This window comes from Penicillium lagena (assembly GCF_028827675.1).
Source record: "Penicillium lagena strain IBT 129212 chromosome Unknown utg000005l_segment0_segment0, whole genome shotgun sequence".
NCBI classification, from domain to species: Eukaryota; Fungi; Ascomycota; class Eurotiomycetes; order Eurotiales; family Aspergillaceae; genus Penicillium; species Penicillium lagena.
The window spans coordinates 1543608-1562036 of NW_026623226.1; the positions used below are offsets into that span (position 1 = coordinate 1543608).

General features: G+C 51.8%; 8 protein-coding genes across 8 annotated transcripts; 4 read left to right on the top strand and 4 right to left on the bottom strand.

Annotated features, from left to right (window-relative positions):
* Positions 1-297: 297 nt before the first annotated feature.
* Positions 298-1659, bottom strand: N7510_007324 (uncharacterized protein; the record flags this gene model as incomplete). Its single annotated transcript, XM_056979249.1, has 1 exon — positions 298-1659. One exon carries the CDS (start codon positions 1657-1659, stop codon positions 298-300), a length of 1362 nt encoding a protein of 453 aa, XP_056832292.1.
* Positions 1660-2008: 349 nt separating this feature from the next.
* N7510_007325 (uncharacterized protein) lies at positions 2009-3508 on the bottom strand (the record flags this gene model as incomplete). The annotated part of the gene is made up of 3 exons (XM_056979250.1): positions 2009-2098; positions 2158-3369; positions 3419-3508. 3 exons carry the CDS (start codon positions 3506-3508, stop codon positions 2009-2011), a joined length of 1392 nt encoding a protein of 463 aa, XP_056832293.1.
* A 580-nt stretch (positions 3509-4088) lies between these two features.
* N7510_007326 (esterase/lipase family protein) lies at positions 4089-5244 on the top strand (the record flags this gene model as incomplete). The annotated part of the gene is made up of 5 exons (XM_056979251.1): positions 4089-4141; positions 4219-4453; positions 4510-4878; positions 4935-5105; positions 5152-5244. 5 exons carry the CDS (start codon positions 4089-4091, stop codon positions 5242-5244), a joined length of 921 nt encoding a protein of 306 aa, XP_056832294.1.
* A 417-nt stretch (positions 5245-5661) lies between these two features.
* On the bottom strand, positions 5662-6799 carry N7510_007327 (ketopantoate reductase family protein; the record flags this gene model as incomplete). The annotated part of the gene is made up of 3 exons (XM_056979252.1): positions 5662-5841; positions 5892-6550; positions 6604-6799. 3 exons carry the CDS (start codon positions 6797-6799, stop codon positions 5662-5664), a joined length of 1035 nt encoding a protein of 344 aa, XP_056832295.1.
* A 1262-nt stretch (positions 6800-8061) lies between these two features.
* Positions 8062-9816, bottom strand: N7510_007328 (uncharacterized protein; the record flags this gene model as incomplete). The annotated part of the gene is made up of 5 exons (XM_056979253.1): positions 8062-8232; positions 8627-8852; positions 8933-9065; positions 9175-9397; positions 9520-9816. The coding sequence occupies 5 exons, from the start codon at positions 9814-9816 to the stop codon at positions 8062-8064; spliced, it is 1050 nt and encodes a 349-aa protein (XP_056832296.1).
* An 83-nt stretch (positions 9817-9899) lies between these two features.
* N7510_007329 (putative short chain dehydrogenase) lies at positions 9900-11071 on the top strand (the record flags this gene model as incomplete). Its single annotated transcript, XM_056979254.1, has 3 exons — positions 9900-10115; positions 10171-10506; positions 10760-11071. 3 exons carry the CDS (start codon positions 9900-9902, stop codon positions 11069-11071), a joined length of 864 nt encoding a protein of 287 aa, XP_056832297.1.
* A 2151-nt stretch (positions 11072-13222) lies between these two features.
* N7510_007330 (uncharacterized protein) lies at positions 13223-15161 on the top strand (the record flags this gene model as incomplete). Its single annotated transcript, XM_056979255.1, has 2 exons — positions 13223-13493; positions 13546-15161. 2 exons carry the CDS (start codon positions 13223-13225, stop codon positions 15159-15161), a joined length of 1887 nt encoding a protein of 628 aa, XP_056832298.1.
* A 1094-nt stretch (positions 15162-16255) lies between these two features.
* N7510_007331 (lysophospholipase family protein) lies at positions 16256-18358 on the top strand (the record flags this gene model as incomplete). Its single annotated transcript, XM_056979256.1, has 3 exons — positions 16256-16295; positions 16424-17102; positions 17158-18358. The coding sequence occupies 3 exons, from the start codon at positions 16256-16258 to the stop codon at positions 18356-18358; spliced, it is 1920 nt and encodes a 639-aa protein (XP_056832299.1).
* Positions 18359-18429: the final 71 nt, after the last annotated feature.

Consider the following 18429-nt stretch of genomic DNA (forward strand, 5'->3'; position numbering starts at 1 on the left):
TGAGTAAAGTAACGATGCATGCACGTATCGTGACTAACTATACACTGGAACAAACGTCGCCCACTGTTCCATGGATGTTAACTTTGCTGCTTGCCGTATTGGACCACGTCCATACACAATGGGTGAGCGGAAAACACGGTTTCGTAATTTAATCTATATGTTTGGTGCAAAGGACGCTGCCAGGATGATGAAGATATAGACCTGCTAAAACCGAATTCTCATGTACTCGCTCCCGTAAGCAAAGATCTGAATCCTTCGAAGGTCACTTTGAGGCCTCAGCCTTCACCTATGTCCACCTCATCGGTAAATCTTAACATCGTCGGGTCTTCGATCAAGAAGAAGCTTCATGAGGTCCTTTCCACATCCCGTATTTGACATAGCCGCCATAACTACCTCGTCAGTGATCTTAACGTCGTCTGGTCTTCGATCAAGGAGAAGCTCCATTATAGCATCACCACGGAAACTATTTGACGCAGCCGCTATAACCACCTCGTCGGTAATCTTGACGTCGTCAGGTCTTCGATCGAGGAGAAGCTTCACCATAGCTTCTCCACAGCCCGTATTTGATACAGCCGCCTTAATCACGTCTTCGTTGATGTTAACGTCGTTGGGTCTTCGGTTAAGAAGAAGTTTCATCGTCTCTTCACCAGAGAACATAGTTGACGCAGCCGCCATAACTACCTCGTCAGTGATCTTAACTTCGTCTGGTCTTCGATCAAAAAGAAGCTTCATCATAGCATCACCACGGAAACTATTTGAGGCAGCCGCTATAACCATTTCGTTGGTGATCTTAACGTCGCTAGGTCTCCGATCAAGAAGAAGTTTCATCGTGGCTTCTCTGTTTTTTGCAGTCGTTATAACCACCTCGTCGGTGATCTTAATGTCGTCGGGTCTTCGATCAAGGAGAAGCTTCATTATGTCCTCTCCACATTTCGCAGCCGCTATGACCACCCTATTAGTGATTTTGATGCTATTAAGTCTCCAATCAAGAAGAAGCTCCATTATAGCATCACCACGGAAACTATTTGACGCAGCCGCCATAATCACCTCATCGGTGATTTTAACGTCGTTAGGTCTTCGATCAAGAAGAAGCTTTGTCATAGCATCACCACAGAACGTATTTGACACAGCTGTTATAACCACCTCGTTGGTGATTTTAACGTCGCTGGGTCTTCGATCAAGAAGAAGTTTCATCGTGGCTTCTCCATATTTGGCAGTCGTTATAACCACCTCGTCGGTGATCTTGACGTCGTCAGGTCTCCGATCAAGGAGAAGCTTCATCGTGTCCTCTCTATATCTCACGGCCGCTATGACCACCTCGTTAGCGATTTTAACGTCGTCGGGTCTTTGATCAAGAAGAAGCTTCATAATGCCCTTTCCAGATCTCCTATTTGATACAGCCGCCATGACGACCCCGTCGGTGATCTTGACGTCGTCGGGTCTTCGATTAAGAAGAAGCTTCATAACGTCCTTTCCAAAAATCGGATTTGATACAGCCGCCATGACGACCCCGTGGGTGATCTTGACGTCGTTGGGTCTTTGATCAAAAAGAAGCTTTATCATAGCTACTCCACAGCCCGTATTTGATACAGCCGCCTTAATCACGTCTTCGTTGATCTTAACGTCGTTGGGTCTTCGATTAAGAAGAAGCTTTATCATAGCATCACCACAGAACGTATCTGACACAGCTGTATTAACCACCTCGTCAGTGATCTTAACTTCGTCTGGTCTTCGATCAAGGAGAAGCTCCATTATAGCATCACCACGGAAACTATTTGACGCAGCCGCTATAACCACCTCGTTGGTGATCTTAACGTCTTCGGGTCTTCGATCAAGAAGAAGCTTTATCATAGCATCACCACAGAACGTATTTGACACAGCTGTTATAACCACCTCGTTAGTGATTTCAACTTCGGCGGGTCTTCGATCAAGAAGAAGCTTTATCATGTCCGCTCCACATCTCGAATTTGATGCAGCCGCCTTGATCACGTCTTCATTGATCTCCAAATTAGATTCGCGGAGGAGCAGCTCTAGAACCCGTAACAATCCCCAAGTTGCCGCCCAGAAGAAAGATGACTGATTTTGACTTATGCTCTGCCTCCAAAAGATATTATGTGAATAATATCGAACCCACAGCGAATTTGACCCATCCCTTACATCACACAGTTTGGCGGCCCTGTTAACCCATTGCCATTCTATCGTATCGGCCTGCTGCAAGTGATAGATCCAATGGTTTGCAGAATAGCGCAGAAACGCCTCCTCCGGTACCAAGTCCAGAGTTATTTCTTGATAGTCTCGTTGGAAATCCTTGAAATGGAGATACACAAGACATAGCTTAGAAAGGGCCAGGTGGGCATTCTGCAGATCAATAGAATATCTCCATCCTTTTGTTGCGGCTCTTTCATTCCACTTCCGGAGTAAAAACTCCCTCGCCGTCTGGTGTATGAGATAAATGCGCGAGTCAATTATACTGACGAACAAGCTGCATGTGTCGAGTATCCACTGTTCTCTATTGGCGCCTTCGAGATCCAAATCGTCGCATGACCTTGAGTCAGGATCGGTTTTAATCTCCAAGACGACATCAATCTCGGAAAGTGTCAAAGGCCGCTGTGCGGCAACAATTATCTCCAGAAGCCGTTTTGCATCATGTCTGGTACCTTTGTTGCACCTTTCTAGGATCTTCTCGTAAGCATCCTCGACAGTTTCGGGTAGTTCATTGATCTTTCGAAGCAACTTTTTCTCAGTCCCACCATGATACCTCTGAATCTCATCCAACACAAGATGCAGCCAGAGATAAGTTGTGCTAGGAACTTCAGACAAGCGGCGTTTCAAAGCTATGCCAATATCGTTAGTGAGACGCCTCGCCTTCACAATTTTGTCGACTGTTGCATCCATCACCATGCGTATCTCGTGGCTGATAATTTTTGATTCATCATCTGCTGCTAGCTGAGTGGTTGGATGCTCGTAGATCATATTGCCAAATCCGCGCTTAATGTCTCCATACGGGCGGCTCGTAATGAGGAATTTCAATTTTGATCTTCCGTCCACTTTTTCTCGATAGGTCGTGTAGAATCTTTCTAGCTCCTGAATAAGCCTGTTGCGGTCCGGCTGGCGACATTCATCGAGTGCGTCGAGAATGCAGATCACGTCTCCGGTAGAAGGATCGTAGGCAGCAGATATCCAGACCTGCCATAAGGTTTCGAAATCAACTTTTAAATTATCCCCATGTTGTATGATTTGTTTTAAGGCGTATTTCTGGAAGAGGCCTTCCTTAGCGCAGAATAGCTGATGGAGGATCGCGCAGATTGCCGTGGCTGTGGCGTTTTGCTCCTCGTTGTCCTTGAAGAAGAAATAACAGATTGTAGCTGACTTAGATCCAACCAGTTCATCGTCAATCAAAGCCTTCGAGAGCACTGACTTTCCACATCCGGGTCTCCCAGAGAGCCATAAGAGGTCGTGATGGTCGCTGTTTCTCCATCCCTGGAACCTGTGATGATCTAGAAACCATTGGCACGTGTTCTGGACGCGCGCCGGGTTGAAGTCTTTGTGCGCTTTGTAAGTTGAAGTCTTGAAAAAGCCAGGCCCAATGTCTTAGTTTAACAAAATGTTAGCTCTGATACTCACTTAGAAGAATTTAACTTGATCGAAGGATAATCTCGGAAGTTTATCCCAAGACAGCTGCTAGATTTATAACAGAAAGCGTTGGACTCACCGTTCGAAGTGGATATTACACTTTGACTAACAAAAGATTAATACCATGTTCCCGTAAGCTTCCCGCGTGTGGCATCTTACTGTTGAATATATTGATTCCCACCCGCTTGGTTCATAACAGGACCATTGTTGTACAAAGAAACTTCGCTCGGCATCTTAGCCAATTTTATACTCAACCGTGAGATTATTTCCAATCGGCAGAGGCTGAGCAGGGAGAAGAGGGGTAACAATTCACCTTCTCACGTGCATGCACTTGATTGGTTCATAAAATGCTAACGGATAGCCTTTCGCAGCAGAAGCTCACTTACCTCACTATTAGGCTTATGTCTTAACAAGGCTCCCTTTTCAAATTTCTGCGCAACCAATTTTATCACAAAATGTCGCGCTACGGTTTATCGATATGGAGTTCTCCCGATCAGGCTGAATCTGAGTATATTTTCCCTTATCCGCCGGTTCTTCTCCGCTGGCCCGCCCCCGTGCCTAAGACACTCTTTAACCTATCGTCAGCATCGTTTTTGTTCACGGTTTACGCGGTCATCGCGAGCAGACGTGGACTAAGGACGGTGTTCTATGGCCAAGAGATCTCCTTGCCCCCGACCTTAAAAAATGTAGGATTATGAGCTTTGGATATGACTCGGCTATTGTCCACTCAGATACCGCCGAGGTCACCCAAGGAAGCCTTGCAACTGTCGCTCGTAGCCTCTGTAGCTCGCTCAGTACAGAGCGATCTGCGCCAGAGATAGTGAGCAGCCGCCCTGACCCTTAACGGCTGATTGAACACGCTCACCCTCGAAACAGGCTGGGCGACCCATTCTGCTTGTGGCTCACAGTCTCGGTGGACTTGTTTGCGCTACTGCAGTTGTGCTCGGCGACCGAAACGCCGCAGGAGACAATGTCGAGGTCATTGCACAATGTATCAAAGGCATTATATTCCTGGGGACACCCTTTGGGGGCTCAAACCTAGCGAAGTGGGCTGAACTTGTGCGTCGAATATTCGATACGATGAAGAAAACGGATCAAACGACACTCAAGTCTCTTCATCAAAACTCGCATGAATTGAAAGATCTAGGGAGCGCTTTTTCTGATGTAGTAAGAAAACGCAACAACGGGCAGAACAAAATCAAAATTGTGTTTTTCTACGAGGAGCTTGATACCTACGGGCAAAGAGTATAATACCTTCCTAGTGAAAAGATTAAGATCCTATACTTATTGATGAACACTAGGTTGTTGAGGAAAAGTCGGCGTCCTATCCCGGTCTTGGAGAGACACTACCGCTTCGCTCTAACCACCTGAACATGTGCAAATTCGCATCTAAGGATGAGAACGAGTACAAGATTGTGCGTGCGAAGATCCTTGAGCTAGTTTCTGATAAGAACAAAAATACCGTAGCTGTGGTAAGTGACGGTCTTTGCTTTTCAGACTAATGGCTAAGGCTAGCAGAAGCCCTTCAGCACTACGTTCAACAATTACGACCAGGTGATCAATCAGTCCGGAGGAGATATGAATATTGGACAGCAGAGTTTCCAATTCTAATGATTAGGCGTGGGTGAATAGTCTCATAAATGTCCACATGTTAGGAGGTCGTGGATTAGTCATAAAATATATAGCCGCAATAGTGGTTTTTCTTTTCTTCTTCTTTTTCTTTTTGCGTCAGTACGGAAGACATAGTTTGAGAGCCAACATACTTGATTCTGTTTATCATTTGCGTAGTGACCATACAGCGATAATAGCACGAGCTCAATTTATAGACATCTGGCTCCTCATTTGTGAGATCCAAGCTTATTGAGCCCGAGCATCCTGAGCTACCGCTTCCCAAGCGAGGGCACCTGAAGTGCCATTATCGAATCTCTTTCATTCCACGCCTCAGGGATGGCGGCCATAATAGATCGCTACGTGCGGGCGTGGGAAAACCATCGAATATACTGAGTACATAGCATGTCTTTCACTCCACTACTTATACCGAGCATTCTCCTTCCAAGCGGGAGAAATCATGCCCTTTGACTCCATAGTCATCGTCTGTAATGACTTGAGCATTCCATAAATCGTTGAAAGCACAGGTGTTGGTACACCCAGCTTCTGGGCTTCCCGTACTGGTTCCCCGACGATGTTCTCGTACTCAATAAAATTTCCCTGTTGAAAGAATTGAGTGATGTCATATTGACAAAATTTGGGCCACATACCTTCTCAATATCCTGACACATACTCGGCTTCCAATACACGCCGTCCGGATCCACAGCTATCAACACCTCGCAGATATCCTCCGGCAGAACCACGCCAGCTGCCCTAGCAGTAGCTTTAATTTCTAGCATCGCAGGCCGAATGAGACTATCGATAGCGTGCTCGTACATGCGCATTCGAAGGGTGTCCCAGCGCAGGATGGTACACACGGAATTGTACGACGCATTGTAGATCAGCTTTCTCCACCGCGTGAAAGGCACGTCCTCATCAAATGTGCAGTCAACTTTACCACACGCATTGTAAATCTTGACGAAATGTTTTGCCGCCGCGACTGCGGTCTCGCGCTTGACACCGGGAGACTCGTACGGCCCAATTTTCAGGGAGTCACTGTCATCGTGTGCGATGTGGCCTTTAGGGTTCTCCGTCGCCCCGATGAATGAGACTCCAGAGAGAACCACATTGTTGGGGAACTTGGCAATCACCGGTTTCTCAATGTTAAGTCCGTTCTGCATCAGCACAATCGCTGTGTGGCCCGGTGTCACAGCGGGCTCGATGATCTCCTCCACGGTCGGTTTCACGTCTGCGATATTCTTGGTCGTGACAACGATGAAGTGGTACTTCAAGCTCGGGTCTGTACTGACATTGGGAACTTTTTTGAGTACTAGAATCTGCTGCATTAGTGGAGCCTACCAGATTAAATTTTAAGATACACACTCTGTGACGGCTTGAAGCCCTTGATGCCCATGCCGTGCTCAATAGAGTCGATCGAGAAGCCCTTCTCCATGACAGTCTCATAGTTTGATCTGAGCACCGCACTCACGGCCGCCAGGCCGCCAGTCTCAAGCGCATACGCCCCCATCGTGCCAACACCACCACTCCCGACAAGAAGAACGTTTGCCTTAGTCGCCATGATGATGCATCGAATTCAGTTTCTTCCTTTGTTTACGCAATAGAAAGCACGGCAATCATATGGAATTCGGTTTTCCGCTGGTGTGATATGATATGTGCGGGGACAAATCAACCCCTCAACGGCACCGTTTTCCCGATATTGCAAGTGTCGGCATAACCTGCCCGACTTTGATGGCTTATCGCGATTTCCCTCTAAGGTTCACCAACATAAAGTCTTGGACCCGCTTCGGCTATAGCCCCGAGATACGAGGGTCCGGATCTCTTCTTCTGCGACACATACTATAGAGAGGTCCTATTCTCCGTGTCGCTCGTGGATGGAGATGTCCTAAACAGATGGCCTCGATCGATAGGAAATATGAAATGATGAAGACTACAGATATCAGATGGGTGTTGTTACTATAGATAGAAACTAAAGGCAAGAGCTGGAAAATAAGATATCCAGCACGATAATAAGTTCTAATTTGATGAATATAGTTAATTGAGAGGTTGTAGATCGCAGCTTAGAAATCCATGACATGATAATATTAGAAGTTCCTGAGAGGTGGCAATTGATGGCAACTCCTACCCTATTCAAGATCTTGGTGGTGTGGACCTTGTGGGCCAAGCATTGTGGACTAAGGAGACAGTGACCTGGTCATCCTCAAAACATGCTTTTGGTTGCACACGCACTGGAAGAGACTTCTAATTTGAGGCAAATTGCGGAACCACGCCCACGGAGTTCAAGTGAATGATCATGGAGTTTCACGGCTTGAGAATTGAGAAAATTGTAAGAGCATCGCTCTTCGAAACATCAAATATGGAGCGTCTAATCCGATTATTCAGACAAAACATTCAAGTTCACCCGTCAGCCTCTGCGCATCGAAGCCGTAACGAATGGTATCAGCCTCGCTCACAACGCGCACAAGTACCTGAAGAGCGTCGAGCTGTAAATATACGAGAAAAATTTCGGCTTCGGAAGCACTTGGCATGAAAACAAGTCTCCGGGGTGTGTCTGCGATATTCCCAGCCACAGTTATAAGAACAATTGGCTACCAAGCCCACGCTGGCCAGAGTTCTATGGAGTTGAAGTACTTATCTGAGCCACGGGCTTCGACGTCTCAATTCACCCCACGCTTTCCCAAAATCAGCCACCACGGCATCTCACTCTCCGACGCCTGAAAAGAGCGAGCAACAGCCTATCTCACAATGGCAGCAGTCCCTAAGCCAGCCACTTCATGCTCCTAGGCCCCAGCGTGCCCGTCGGGCACGGCAGCATAATCACAGTCATCGAGCAGATTCTCCCGGCACGTGGTACAGATGATCTACAAGGCGCAGACGGAAAACCCCCAAACCTTCCGGCTGTCCACGGCGGCTATTGTCGAGTTCGTGGCGCATAGCGACGAACTGTTCTAGCGCACGGTGGGCGGATAAGTACCGTAGCTGGTATAAGAGTGGCTTTGCAGATGGGCCTGTTACAGCGCTGTTGCCTGGCTCGTGGGTTCATTGTTTTCAAGCGATAAACAAATCCGCGCTACGAGGATTGGGCGCGACAATATCTTAACCCGGTGAATCGCTAGGGGTGTCTGGGGGGAACGGTTTTCGTGTTAGGCAGGAGAAGTGGGGAATTATGTTGGTATATGGAAGTGCCAGAGGCTGGATATGATCGGATTCAGTATTAAACCGACCGTCAATTAAGAGCGTGGTTTTGTTTCATGGCATCTGTTCTGATTCTGATCTAACACAACTACTAAACCTCCCCTAAGCACTCGGGAGAAACTCAATTAGCCTTCTCACAATATGTCTCCACAATCCTTTGCCGAAGCAAAAGGCGTAGAGTGGTCCATGCGACTACTCCTCGGGAGCGATCCCCCGACATTTCTGCCGAGAGTCCGTCTGAGCGGGAAACTGCATGGTCAGCAGCGGAAAAAGAAAACGCCACATGCAGCCAGGGGCCAGCCTCGAAATCAGGGGCAAGAGGGGTCAGGACACGGGCCCATGCTAAAACATGCACGAGCAGTTCGAGCAGTGGTCCAGGCTTGGTCTGTTCTGTCGTGTCGATAAGCCGATCAAAAAATCTGCCGGGTCACGCTGGCAGCCCGGCCCCACGTCTAGACGGGTCTGGGCCCGTTCATCAACTCTAGTACTCACTACTCACGGTGTCCTGTAGGATGCGGGGATATCCTTCCGGGTGCAGGTATGAGCCGCGCGACCGAGATACAGGGCAAGGAACAGGAATAGCACCATCGGCAGAGATTCCTCAAATGAGAGCGCGAGACTGCTGATATCGGCTATGCGGCAGGAAGTCGAAAAGAAGAATCCAGAAAAAATGGAGGCGCAGTTTATTGCGGATTAAGTGTTCACGAGGCCGGGGAGTGGATCTCGCGGGATCGCCAGAACGGGCAAGGAGCTTGGGCGGGTCTGGCAGGACTAAAATTAGGCCTCCCCGGTCCATATGGACTGTGAGGGATGGGTTGATGGGTGTTTTCGATGACGGCTCATGGTCTTCTTTTCTGTCGCCTACAAAATCATGCAAACCCGTCGTCGTCGTCGTCGTCGTCGTCGTCGTCGTGCCTTGGACACTCACGACGAGGGCGGTCTGGTCCACCTGACCCCAGGTCACCTGCCAAACGGTGGGGCAGATCGGCTTGCCTCAAACAGTAATCCGATCGTCGCTCGTTCCCTGCCGATCTTCAACAAGATTTTCTTTCTGGCGTGCTAGAACCTGCTCGGAGTATCGCCGACGACAACAGGGCATACGATGGGCTTGCGAGCCGGTTTGCCGCCGTGCACATTGTACACAATGCCTTGTCGCCACGCCTGGCAGCTACCCGCCTTCCCCGGGCCTGGACCACTACCATAGCCTGGGGTTGTGCTCCATCCGGGCGCGGTGCCAGGTTCTGTCTGTTCACGAGACCGGTCGAAACGTGGGCCGGTGTAGCCGAATGGGACTGGCCAAACATCCCCAGAAACAGTATTTAATGGTCCGCGATGACCATGGTTGACGGACTGCCATTGACATTTCCATTTTACCTGCCTCATTAATATTTCATCCTAATCACCCTCCTCCTCTGATTCTCTGATCACCCTTAAATCCATTAATATCTTCTTTCACACATCACACAATGTCTGTTTCCATTGAAACCACTACCGTCCCCACCGCCCCTGTGGCCGCTCAGCAGCCCGTCCTCCTGGGCCAGCAGGCTCGCATGCCCGAGTTCAGTCTCGCCGGCAAGGTAGTCTGTGTCTCTGGCGCCGGCCGAGGTCTGGGTCTGACCCAGACGGAGGCTCTCTTGGAAGCTGGAGCGAAGGTGTACGCATTGGACCGACTGGAGGAGCCGGTATGTTTTCCCAGCTGACTTTCTGGTGACATGCCCACTCACAAACTGAATGCAGGCCCCCGAGTTCGCTCAGATCCAGCAACGCGCCAAGGAGCTGGGCACGGAGCTGCACTACCGCCGCATCGACGTGCGTGACACAGAGCTGCTCAACAGTGTTATCGAGGCCATCGGCAATGCCGAGGGCCGCATGGATGGCCTGGTCGCTGCTGCGGGCATCCAGCAGGAGACCCCCGCGCTGGAGTATTCGGCCAAGGACTCCAACACCATGTTCGAGGTCAATGTGACCGGCGTGTTCATGACCGCGCAGGCTGTGGCGAAGCAGATGATTCGGTTTGGGAATGGGGGCAGCATCGCTATGATTGCTAGTATGAGCGGCACCATCGCCAATCGGGTACGTTTCCACCACCCCTCTTTTCCGCGTCCCAACGTTTTCTTTTTTCTTGGGGTTTTCTCTTGCGTCGTGCGGTGACTGTTTCCCCGCATTTTCGCCTTGATTACCCGGGATCCCCTTGTCAGCCCCTACACGGATGGCTTTGTCCGGCAGGGTCTGGTCCCGGGACTGCGTTCCTTTTGCCCCGCCTTTTTACCCTTTCGCGTTTCACCCACTTGGTCCTCCGTAACTTGATACTAATTTCGGTCTATAGGGTCTGATCTGTCCCGCTTACAACGCCAGCAAAGCCGCTGTCATCCAACTAGGCCGCAACCTCGCCGCCGAGTGGGGCCAGTACAACATCCGCGTCAACACCATCTCCCCGGGCTACATCGTCACCGCCATGGTGGAGAAGCTGTTCGTCGAGTTCCCAGAGCGCCGCGACCAGTGGCCCAAGGAGAATATGCTCGGCCGTCTGTCGCGTCCGGAGGAATACCGCGGCGCCGCGGTCTTCCTGCTCAGCGACGCGAGCAGCTTTATGACTGGGAGTGACCTGCGCATGGATGGTGGGCATGCCGCTTGGTAAATCATAATAATATCTTGCGGTGTGGTATACTATACTTCTGTGCTTCTCTCTCATTGCATGGTGTTATGACTGGGTTTTCGGACAGCGATTTTCTTTCTTTCGGGTTTTTAGCTTGTTTTGTCTGGATTCGATCTGATTTGATTTCATGATCAGCGAGCGCGTTATGGAAAAATGTGGATTAGACTCTTGGGTTTTGGTCTGTATTACGACCAGAACGATCTCGAATTAATTAATGCTATACAAATCATAATACATCCTCATCCTCATCTACGTGATCTGGTCCCACTCGCGCCCACTTTTGACAGATCGGCTCCACAGCTGATCCTTCCATCCCCGGATTCACTACTCTAACTGGATGTATTTTCAAACACACCACACCACAGCCTCTCCGTGATTTCACCATAGCGTCCAATTCCACCATCATCTCACATTAACCCCCACGTTCCTAGGATCCTTAACCCACATGACCAGCGTGCCAATGCGCTGATCGTCGGATAATATCCACGGATATCAGCCGGGAAACAGACTACTGGGGCTGGGGGGAGGCGGAGGGGATTAGGGCTGCCGATCAGGTTTTCTTGGTCGTGCTGCGCGCCCGTTGATCAAGGTGGTTTTTCTTAAAAAAAAAAAAAAACAAATTATCGGGGGCTGGGCAGTTGGCTAGCTAATCAGTGCGGATTCTACAACAGACGACGCATGGTTACATACTTATAGTTCGGAAAAAAAGGGGGGAATCAGTCCCAAGTCGTACGGCAGTTTCCATCCATGTCTATGTCGAGTTCCCGAGTACGTACTCTTCTGTACGTGCTCTGCTGTACAGAAGAGTAGACGCTGTGATGTCAGTGGGACTGGGCTGGCTTGTGCAAGCATGGGAGATAAATGAAGTCATAACCCTACACTGTACAAAGTGAGTGCCCAGAATGGCGAGCTCCAACGGTTCAGACTGCCCAGTCTGTATACCGGACTGGGCAGGAGACTCGCGTAGGGGCCCGTGCCACGCCCGTAACCTAATAACGAAGTGCTCGTGCTCCGCGTCGAGTCTCTCGGCCAGAGATCAGTGGTTCTCCATCCTGGCTGACGGTAGTACATGTACGGTGTCCTGTGTGTGGTGACAGCAGTTGTGTCCTGTAACAGGGTAGATGAGGTGGTTTACATCATTTCAGTGCAAGAAACCTGTGTCTTGTTCTCGGGAGTCCTATTTCAGCAACTCTGGAACGGACCAGCCGTCCCAGCGGTCGGGATTGGCTGCCGCTATCTGTATGATGTATAATACAAACACAACAATCTTGAAAGAGAAAACAAGAATATGGAGATAATCATTTGGGATTTCGCCGCCAGCTGAGGGTGGGATGTACCCCCGGGAGGTGGCACTAAGGGCAGGGAATCTGACTTGATTCTACTGGTGGCAACGCGACCGTGGCACTTTGTTGGTTGGCGAAGGACGTTTCCCTGATAAGAGCGGCCCCGCGCTTGGTCTGGGACTTGGCACCATCGAGCGCACATCTTGGCCCTGTCTAGACGGCTAAATGCGTCTATCCCCGGCGAGTATGGGTGTATCAAAGCGCTGAAGTTAGTTGGTGGAAGGTTCTTGGCGATCAGGAGGTAGAGTTCTCGGGAGCCACGCGGCAAATAAAGTAATAAGGTAGGTAATAAGGTACCGAGGCATGCAGATACCCATCTGGCCCCTTTTATTGTTGTTTTGTTCGTTGTGAGTTGTTCCTGCTCAATCACCGATCATCATTATCCATGCCATAGCCATATCCGCGTCTCTTGACGCTTGTCCCTCTAGCTCAGTCCTGGTTAGTTAAGGCTTGGTGCTAGCGGCCAGTCCGCACGCTTAGTGCTGAAGCTTCGTTACATGGCGCGCGCCCCCCGTTCCAGCCGGCATGCTCATTCGTCGCGGTCAACCTTATCTTCGGGCTAGCACACCGTTTGGGTTAGCGCAGTAGAATCCGCGGTAGTTAACTATGTATCAAGTAACGATGGTGTGCTATGGTGCGTGTAGTAGCCATGTAGTACTCAATCGGTCCGTCCTTAATCGTGTGTGCTTTCTGCTTCCCTCCCCTTCTTCTCCTTCTTCTTCCTCCTCTGCTTTTCTTCTCTTCCGTCACCCATCCACTTGCTTTCTCTCCTCCATCTCCTCTCTCCAACATGGCGTCTCCTGTCGTGGACGAGATTCACGACTCTGACAATCCCACCACCACCGTCGTGGCCGATGGTCCCAAGGACGAGAACAAGCCCGAGAAGAGTCTCATCTCGGCCTCGTACCACCTGGGCATTGGCGACGAGGATCCCACCGCCGAAGAGCTTCACGGTCCCAACGCTCTCCGACGTGTCTCCGCGCCCATCCCCTGGGCCGTCTACACGGTCGCCTTTGTCGAGCTGTGCGAACGCTTTTCCTACTATGGAACCCAGGTTTTGTGTATGATTGATGAACATCTTCCACTCGATCTGTCACTGACCTGAATCTCCAGACTCCAACTTTGTGAACCACTCCCTGCCGCTGCCCGCTCCCAACGGTCCCCCAGGTTCCATCCACGACTCTGGAGCTGGTGGTGGAACACCCCAGGGTGTTTCGGGTGCGCTGGGCAAGGGCGTCCAAACCGCCAATGGAATCAACACCTTCAACACCTTCTGGTGCTACTGCGTTCCTCTGCTCAGTGCCTACATTGCCGATGAGTACTGGGGTCGGTATAAGACTATCTGCTGGTCTATCTTTGCGGCCATCATTGGCCACATCATTCTGGTTGTGTCGGCCATCCCGCCCGTCATCGTGAATACACCGGCCTGTTTCGGTGTATTCATGCTCGGTGTGATCATTATGGGTCTCGGTACGGGTGGTTTCAAGCCCAACATCTCGGCACTGGTCGTGGAACAAATTCCCGCCGTCAACCTCAAGGTGCGCACGCTGCCCTCCGGAGAGCGTGTCATTGTCGACCCTACCATCACCCAGAGCCGCATCTACCACTACTTCTACCTGTTCATCAACGTCGGTGCCCTGGTGGGACAGATTGGCATGGCCTACGCCGAGAAGTATGTCGGTTTCTGGCTGGCCTACCTGCTGCCAACGCTCATGTTCTGCACTACTCCGTTCGTCATGTGGTGGGGACGCAAGCGCTATCGCCAGACTCCTCCGACGGGATCAGTGGTGTCCAAGGCCGTTCAGGCACTCTTGTTCGCCTTGCGTGGCCGCTGGCACTGGAACCCCGTCACCATGTGGAAGCGCACTCACGATGGCACGCTGTGGGAGTCGGTCAAGCCGTCCAACATTGAGCCCGGTCTGCGACCCAAGTGGATGACCTTTGACGATGCCTGGGTGGACGAGGTGCGCCGTGGATTCGCTGCATGCGCCGTCTTTTGCTGGTACCCGCTATACTGGCTGGCATACGGCCAGCTGACAAACAACTTCACGGCTCAGGCCAGTACCATGGTGCTACACGGAGTTCCCAACGATGTGGTCAACAACCTGGATCCCTTGGCCCTGATCATCTTCATCCCCATCTGTGACTCTTTCCTCTACCCGGGTCTGCGCAAGATGGGATTCCGATTCACGGCCATCAAGAAGATCACCATGGGCTTCTGGCTGGCGGCCTTGGCCATGGTCTGGGCGGCCGTGGTGCAGTACTACATCTACAAGACCTCGCCCTGTGGCCACGATGCAAACAACTGCTTCACGAAGGACGGCCAGGTGAACCCGGCCCCGATCAACGTGTGGGCGCAGACAGGTTGCTACGTGCTGATCGCCTTCTCGGAGATCTTCGCCTCGATCACCTCACTCGAGTACGCCTACTCCAAGGCTCCGCGCAATATGCGATCCCTAATCCAGGCCATTGCCCTGTTCACCAACGCCATCTCGGCCGCCATCGCCGAGGCGCTGAACCCGCTGGCCGCGGACCCGCTGCTGGTCTGGAACTACGGCGTTTTTGCAGTGCTGTCCTTTGTCGGTGGCGTCTTCTTCATCTTCCAGTTCTGGGGACTGGACAAGGAGGAGGACGAGCTCAACAACCTGCCCGAGGGCCGCGCTTATGCCGACGAAAAGGGCGTCGAAGGTGTGCTGGTGGCTAGCGAGATTGGTCCCGTCAAGGGCTAGCCAAATGGGTGGAGGTCTTGCGATGAAATCCACGTTGACATATGTTTACGGGTGGTGCATTCGGTATCTTTTCTAGTCCATAGGAATGAATTATGACCACACTTGTCCTTTTCTTCAAGTAAATTGTAACTAGGGTCCCACCGTTCGTCGATCTCGGCTTGCCGTGCTTATTATTGTCTCATCCGTAATAGGATGATTCCCGCCCCAAGTGGGTTCGGCCCTTCCATCTGCAGAAACTCAGCCACGCGGCTGTCGGCACGCCAACGGAGTGAATAAAAAGGCCGTCAGCATTTCAGCCCTCGGTGCAATAATCATAGCTATAGGATTTCACAAAATAATAATGCAGGTGCCTGCTTCGCGACGTTCTAAGCCCCCCAAGTACGAGCGCACAGGTAAGAATCAGGGTCAAGTGGATCAGCCCGGCTGCACCGGCTCGTGTTGCGGCTGAGGCACGCTGGTGTTGCAGGGTTACACGGCAGACAGGAACACTGGAGAAATGGACGTAAAGATGGGGGAGTAGTAATCAAGTCAGGTTGGACAACCCACTAAATGCTAACTACATCCGGGTGCCTCCACTCCAAATAAACAAATACAAAACACCACAGACTATACGAGCGTACGGCAGTCATCTAGAACGCTCCTAGTCTCGAAGGCACGGAGATTAGAGCCCTCTCGTCCGTTCCGACGCCCTTCATCGCCTTGCGTAGCTTGTTTGCTTCACGCTGGAAATCGCCGTGCGCCTTAACTTGCGGATCATAGGTGATGGCACCTGGGCTTAAGGCGGGTATGCGCCTGCAGGCGGCGGGGCGCCCTGTGGGCCTAGGGCTGGGCGGCCCGGAGCATCGCCAGGCAGAAGGGCATAGCCGTGCGGTGGTTGGCCATAGGGAGGCTGCGGCGAGGGCGTGTGCTGGTGGCTGGGGCGAGCTAGCCCGTCTCGGACCTGCAATGATGTCAGGCGAACCCCAGATTCCGGCGGTCCCGATGCATGTTCTCTCGGGCTACCCCTGGAGCCGGCAGGACTTAAAGCCGGACCTGCGTCCCGGCTTGTCTTGGTTTGTTCTATTGACGGGCTCATCATTATTATTCCCAAGGCCATGAGAACAGCTGCGTGGTTCTCAACAGCGCTGCTGTCCGGTATGTTCGGTTCGGCTTTGACTTGAGTCGCGATTATTCTTCTTGCTGCCTTCCCTTGTCTCCCTTTCTTTTTTTACCCCTTCCGTCGTTGTGCTGTGCTGTATGCTCACCGCTAATTCTCATACCAGGCGCCCTCGCCGGCCCAACTTTCGACACTGCTCCTGCTGCTGCTATCGCACCGGAAGTCGCGCGCCGCGCCCTCCCTAATGCCCCCGATGGATACGCCCCGACGTCTGTCAGCTGTCCCGCCAGCCGACCGACAGTGCGCAGCGCTGCCGAGCTATCAGCGAATGAAACATCATGGCTAGAAACGCGGCGCGGAAAGTCACTCTCTGCGATGAAGGATTTCTTCGGCCACGTCAAGGTCGGCAGCTTCGATGTCGCGTCGTACCTCGATAAGATCGCCAGCAACTCGTCCAATCTGCCGAATATCGGCATTGCCGTGTCCGGCGGCGGATATCGCGCTCTGCTGAATGGGGCCGGTGCTATCAAGGCGTTTGATAGTCGTACTGAGAATGCAACAGCATCCGGCCATCTGGGTGGACTGCTGCAGTCTGCCACGTATGTGTCTGGTCTTAGTGGTGGCAGTTGGCTGGTTGGCTCGATATTTATCAATAATTTTACGACGATTTCGGATCTGCAGACTACTCAGGCCGGTGCTGTGTGGCAGTTTGGGAACTCGGTCTTTGAGGGTCCGGATACTGGCGGCGTTCAGCTGTTGGATACCGCGGGCTACTTTGAGGATCTGGCAAATGCGGTGGAGGCGAAGAGGAATAATGGGTATGATACGTCGATCACGGATGTCTGGTATGTAGTGTTATGTGTTTGTCGCAAAGAAAGCGAGGTGCTGACAAGTCTGCAGGGGCCGCGCGCTCTCATATCAGATGTACAATGCCTCTGCCGGAGGCATCAAGTATACCTGGTCATCCATTGGGCTGACCCCAGAATTTCAAAACGCCGAGTATCCCATGCCGCTAGTTGTAGCGGATGGCCGCTACCCCGGCGAGACGGTAGTCGGCGGTAACGCAACCGTCTACGAGTTCAACCCCTGGGAATTCGGCACCTGGGACCCAACGATCTACGGGTTTGTCCCGCTGGAGTTCTTGGGCTCTCGTTTCTCCGGCGGAATCCTCCCAGGCAACGAAACCTGCGTGCGCGGCTACGACAACGCAGGATTCATCATCGGCACCTCGTCGACGCTCTTCAACGCCGCCATGACGAACCTCGACACGGCCAGCCTGCCCAGTTTCGTGAAAAATATCCTCCAAGACGTGTTCCAGAGTGTCGACAAGGCCGACGACGATATCGCCACTTCCGAGCCGAATCCGTTCTTCGGGTATAACAACGCCTCGTCGCCGTCCGCGCAGCAAAGAGAACTGGACGTTATCGACGGCGGTGAAGATCTCCAGAATATTCCACTGCAGCCGCTCATTCAGCCAAACCGCCACGTCGATGTCATCTTTGCGGTCGACTCGTCCGCCGATACGGAGTCCATCTGGCCGAACGGCACCTCGCTCGTGGCCACGTACCAGCGCAGCCTCAACTCCAGCGGCATCGGCAACGGCACTGCCTTCCCCGCCGTGCCGGACCAGAACACTTTCGTGAACCTGGGCCTGAACAGCCGGCCGACTTTCTTCGGATGCAACAGCTCCAATCTCACAGGTCCGGCGCCCTTGGTCGTATACATACCAAACTATCCCTACTCCTCCAACTCCAACACCTCCACCTTCCAGATGTCATACGATGACGCCCAGCGCGACGACATCATCCTAAACGGCTACGAGGTCGCTACTATGGCCAACAGCACCCGCGACGGCAACTGGACTGCCTGCGTTGGTTGCGCTATCCTCAGTCGCTCATTTGAGAGAACTAATACCGCTGTCCCGGATATCTGCTCCCAGTGTTTCCAGCGCTATTGCTGGGACGGCACTGTGAACTCCACTCAGCCCGCACCGTATGAGCCTAGCGCGTTGTTGACGCTGGATAGTGCGGCGGCGACCTTGGTGCCGGCTATGCTGGCCACTGCCGTGGCAGCGGGTGTGGCTCTCTTCACGGTTATGTAAAATGGATATTTTGGGACTGGGACTAGATCTGGATATTATGATCGTGCTATATTCATGTTTCTGGGGGTTTG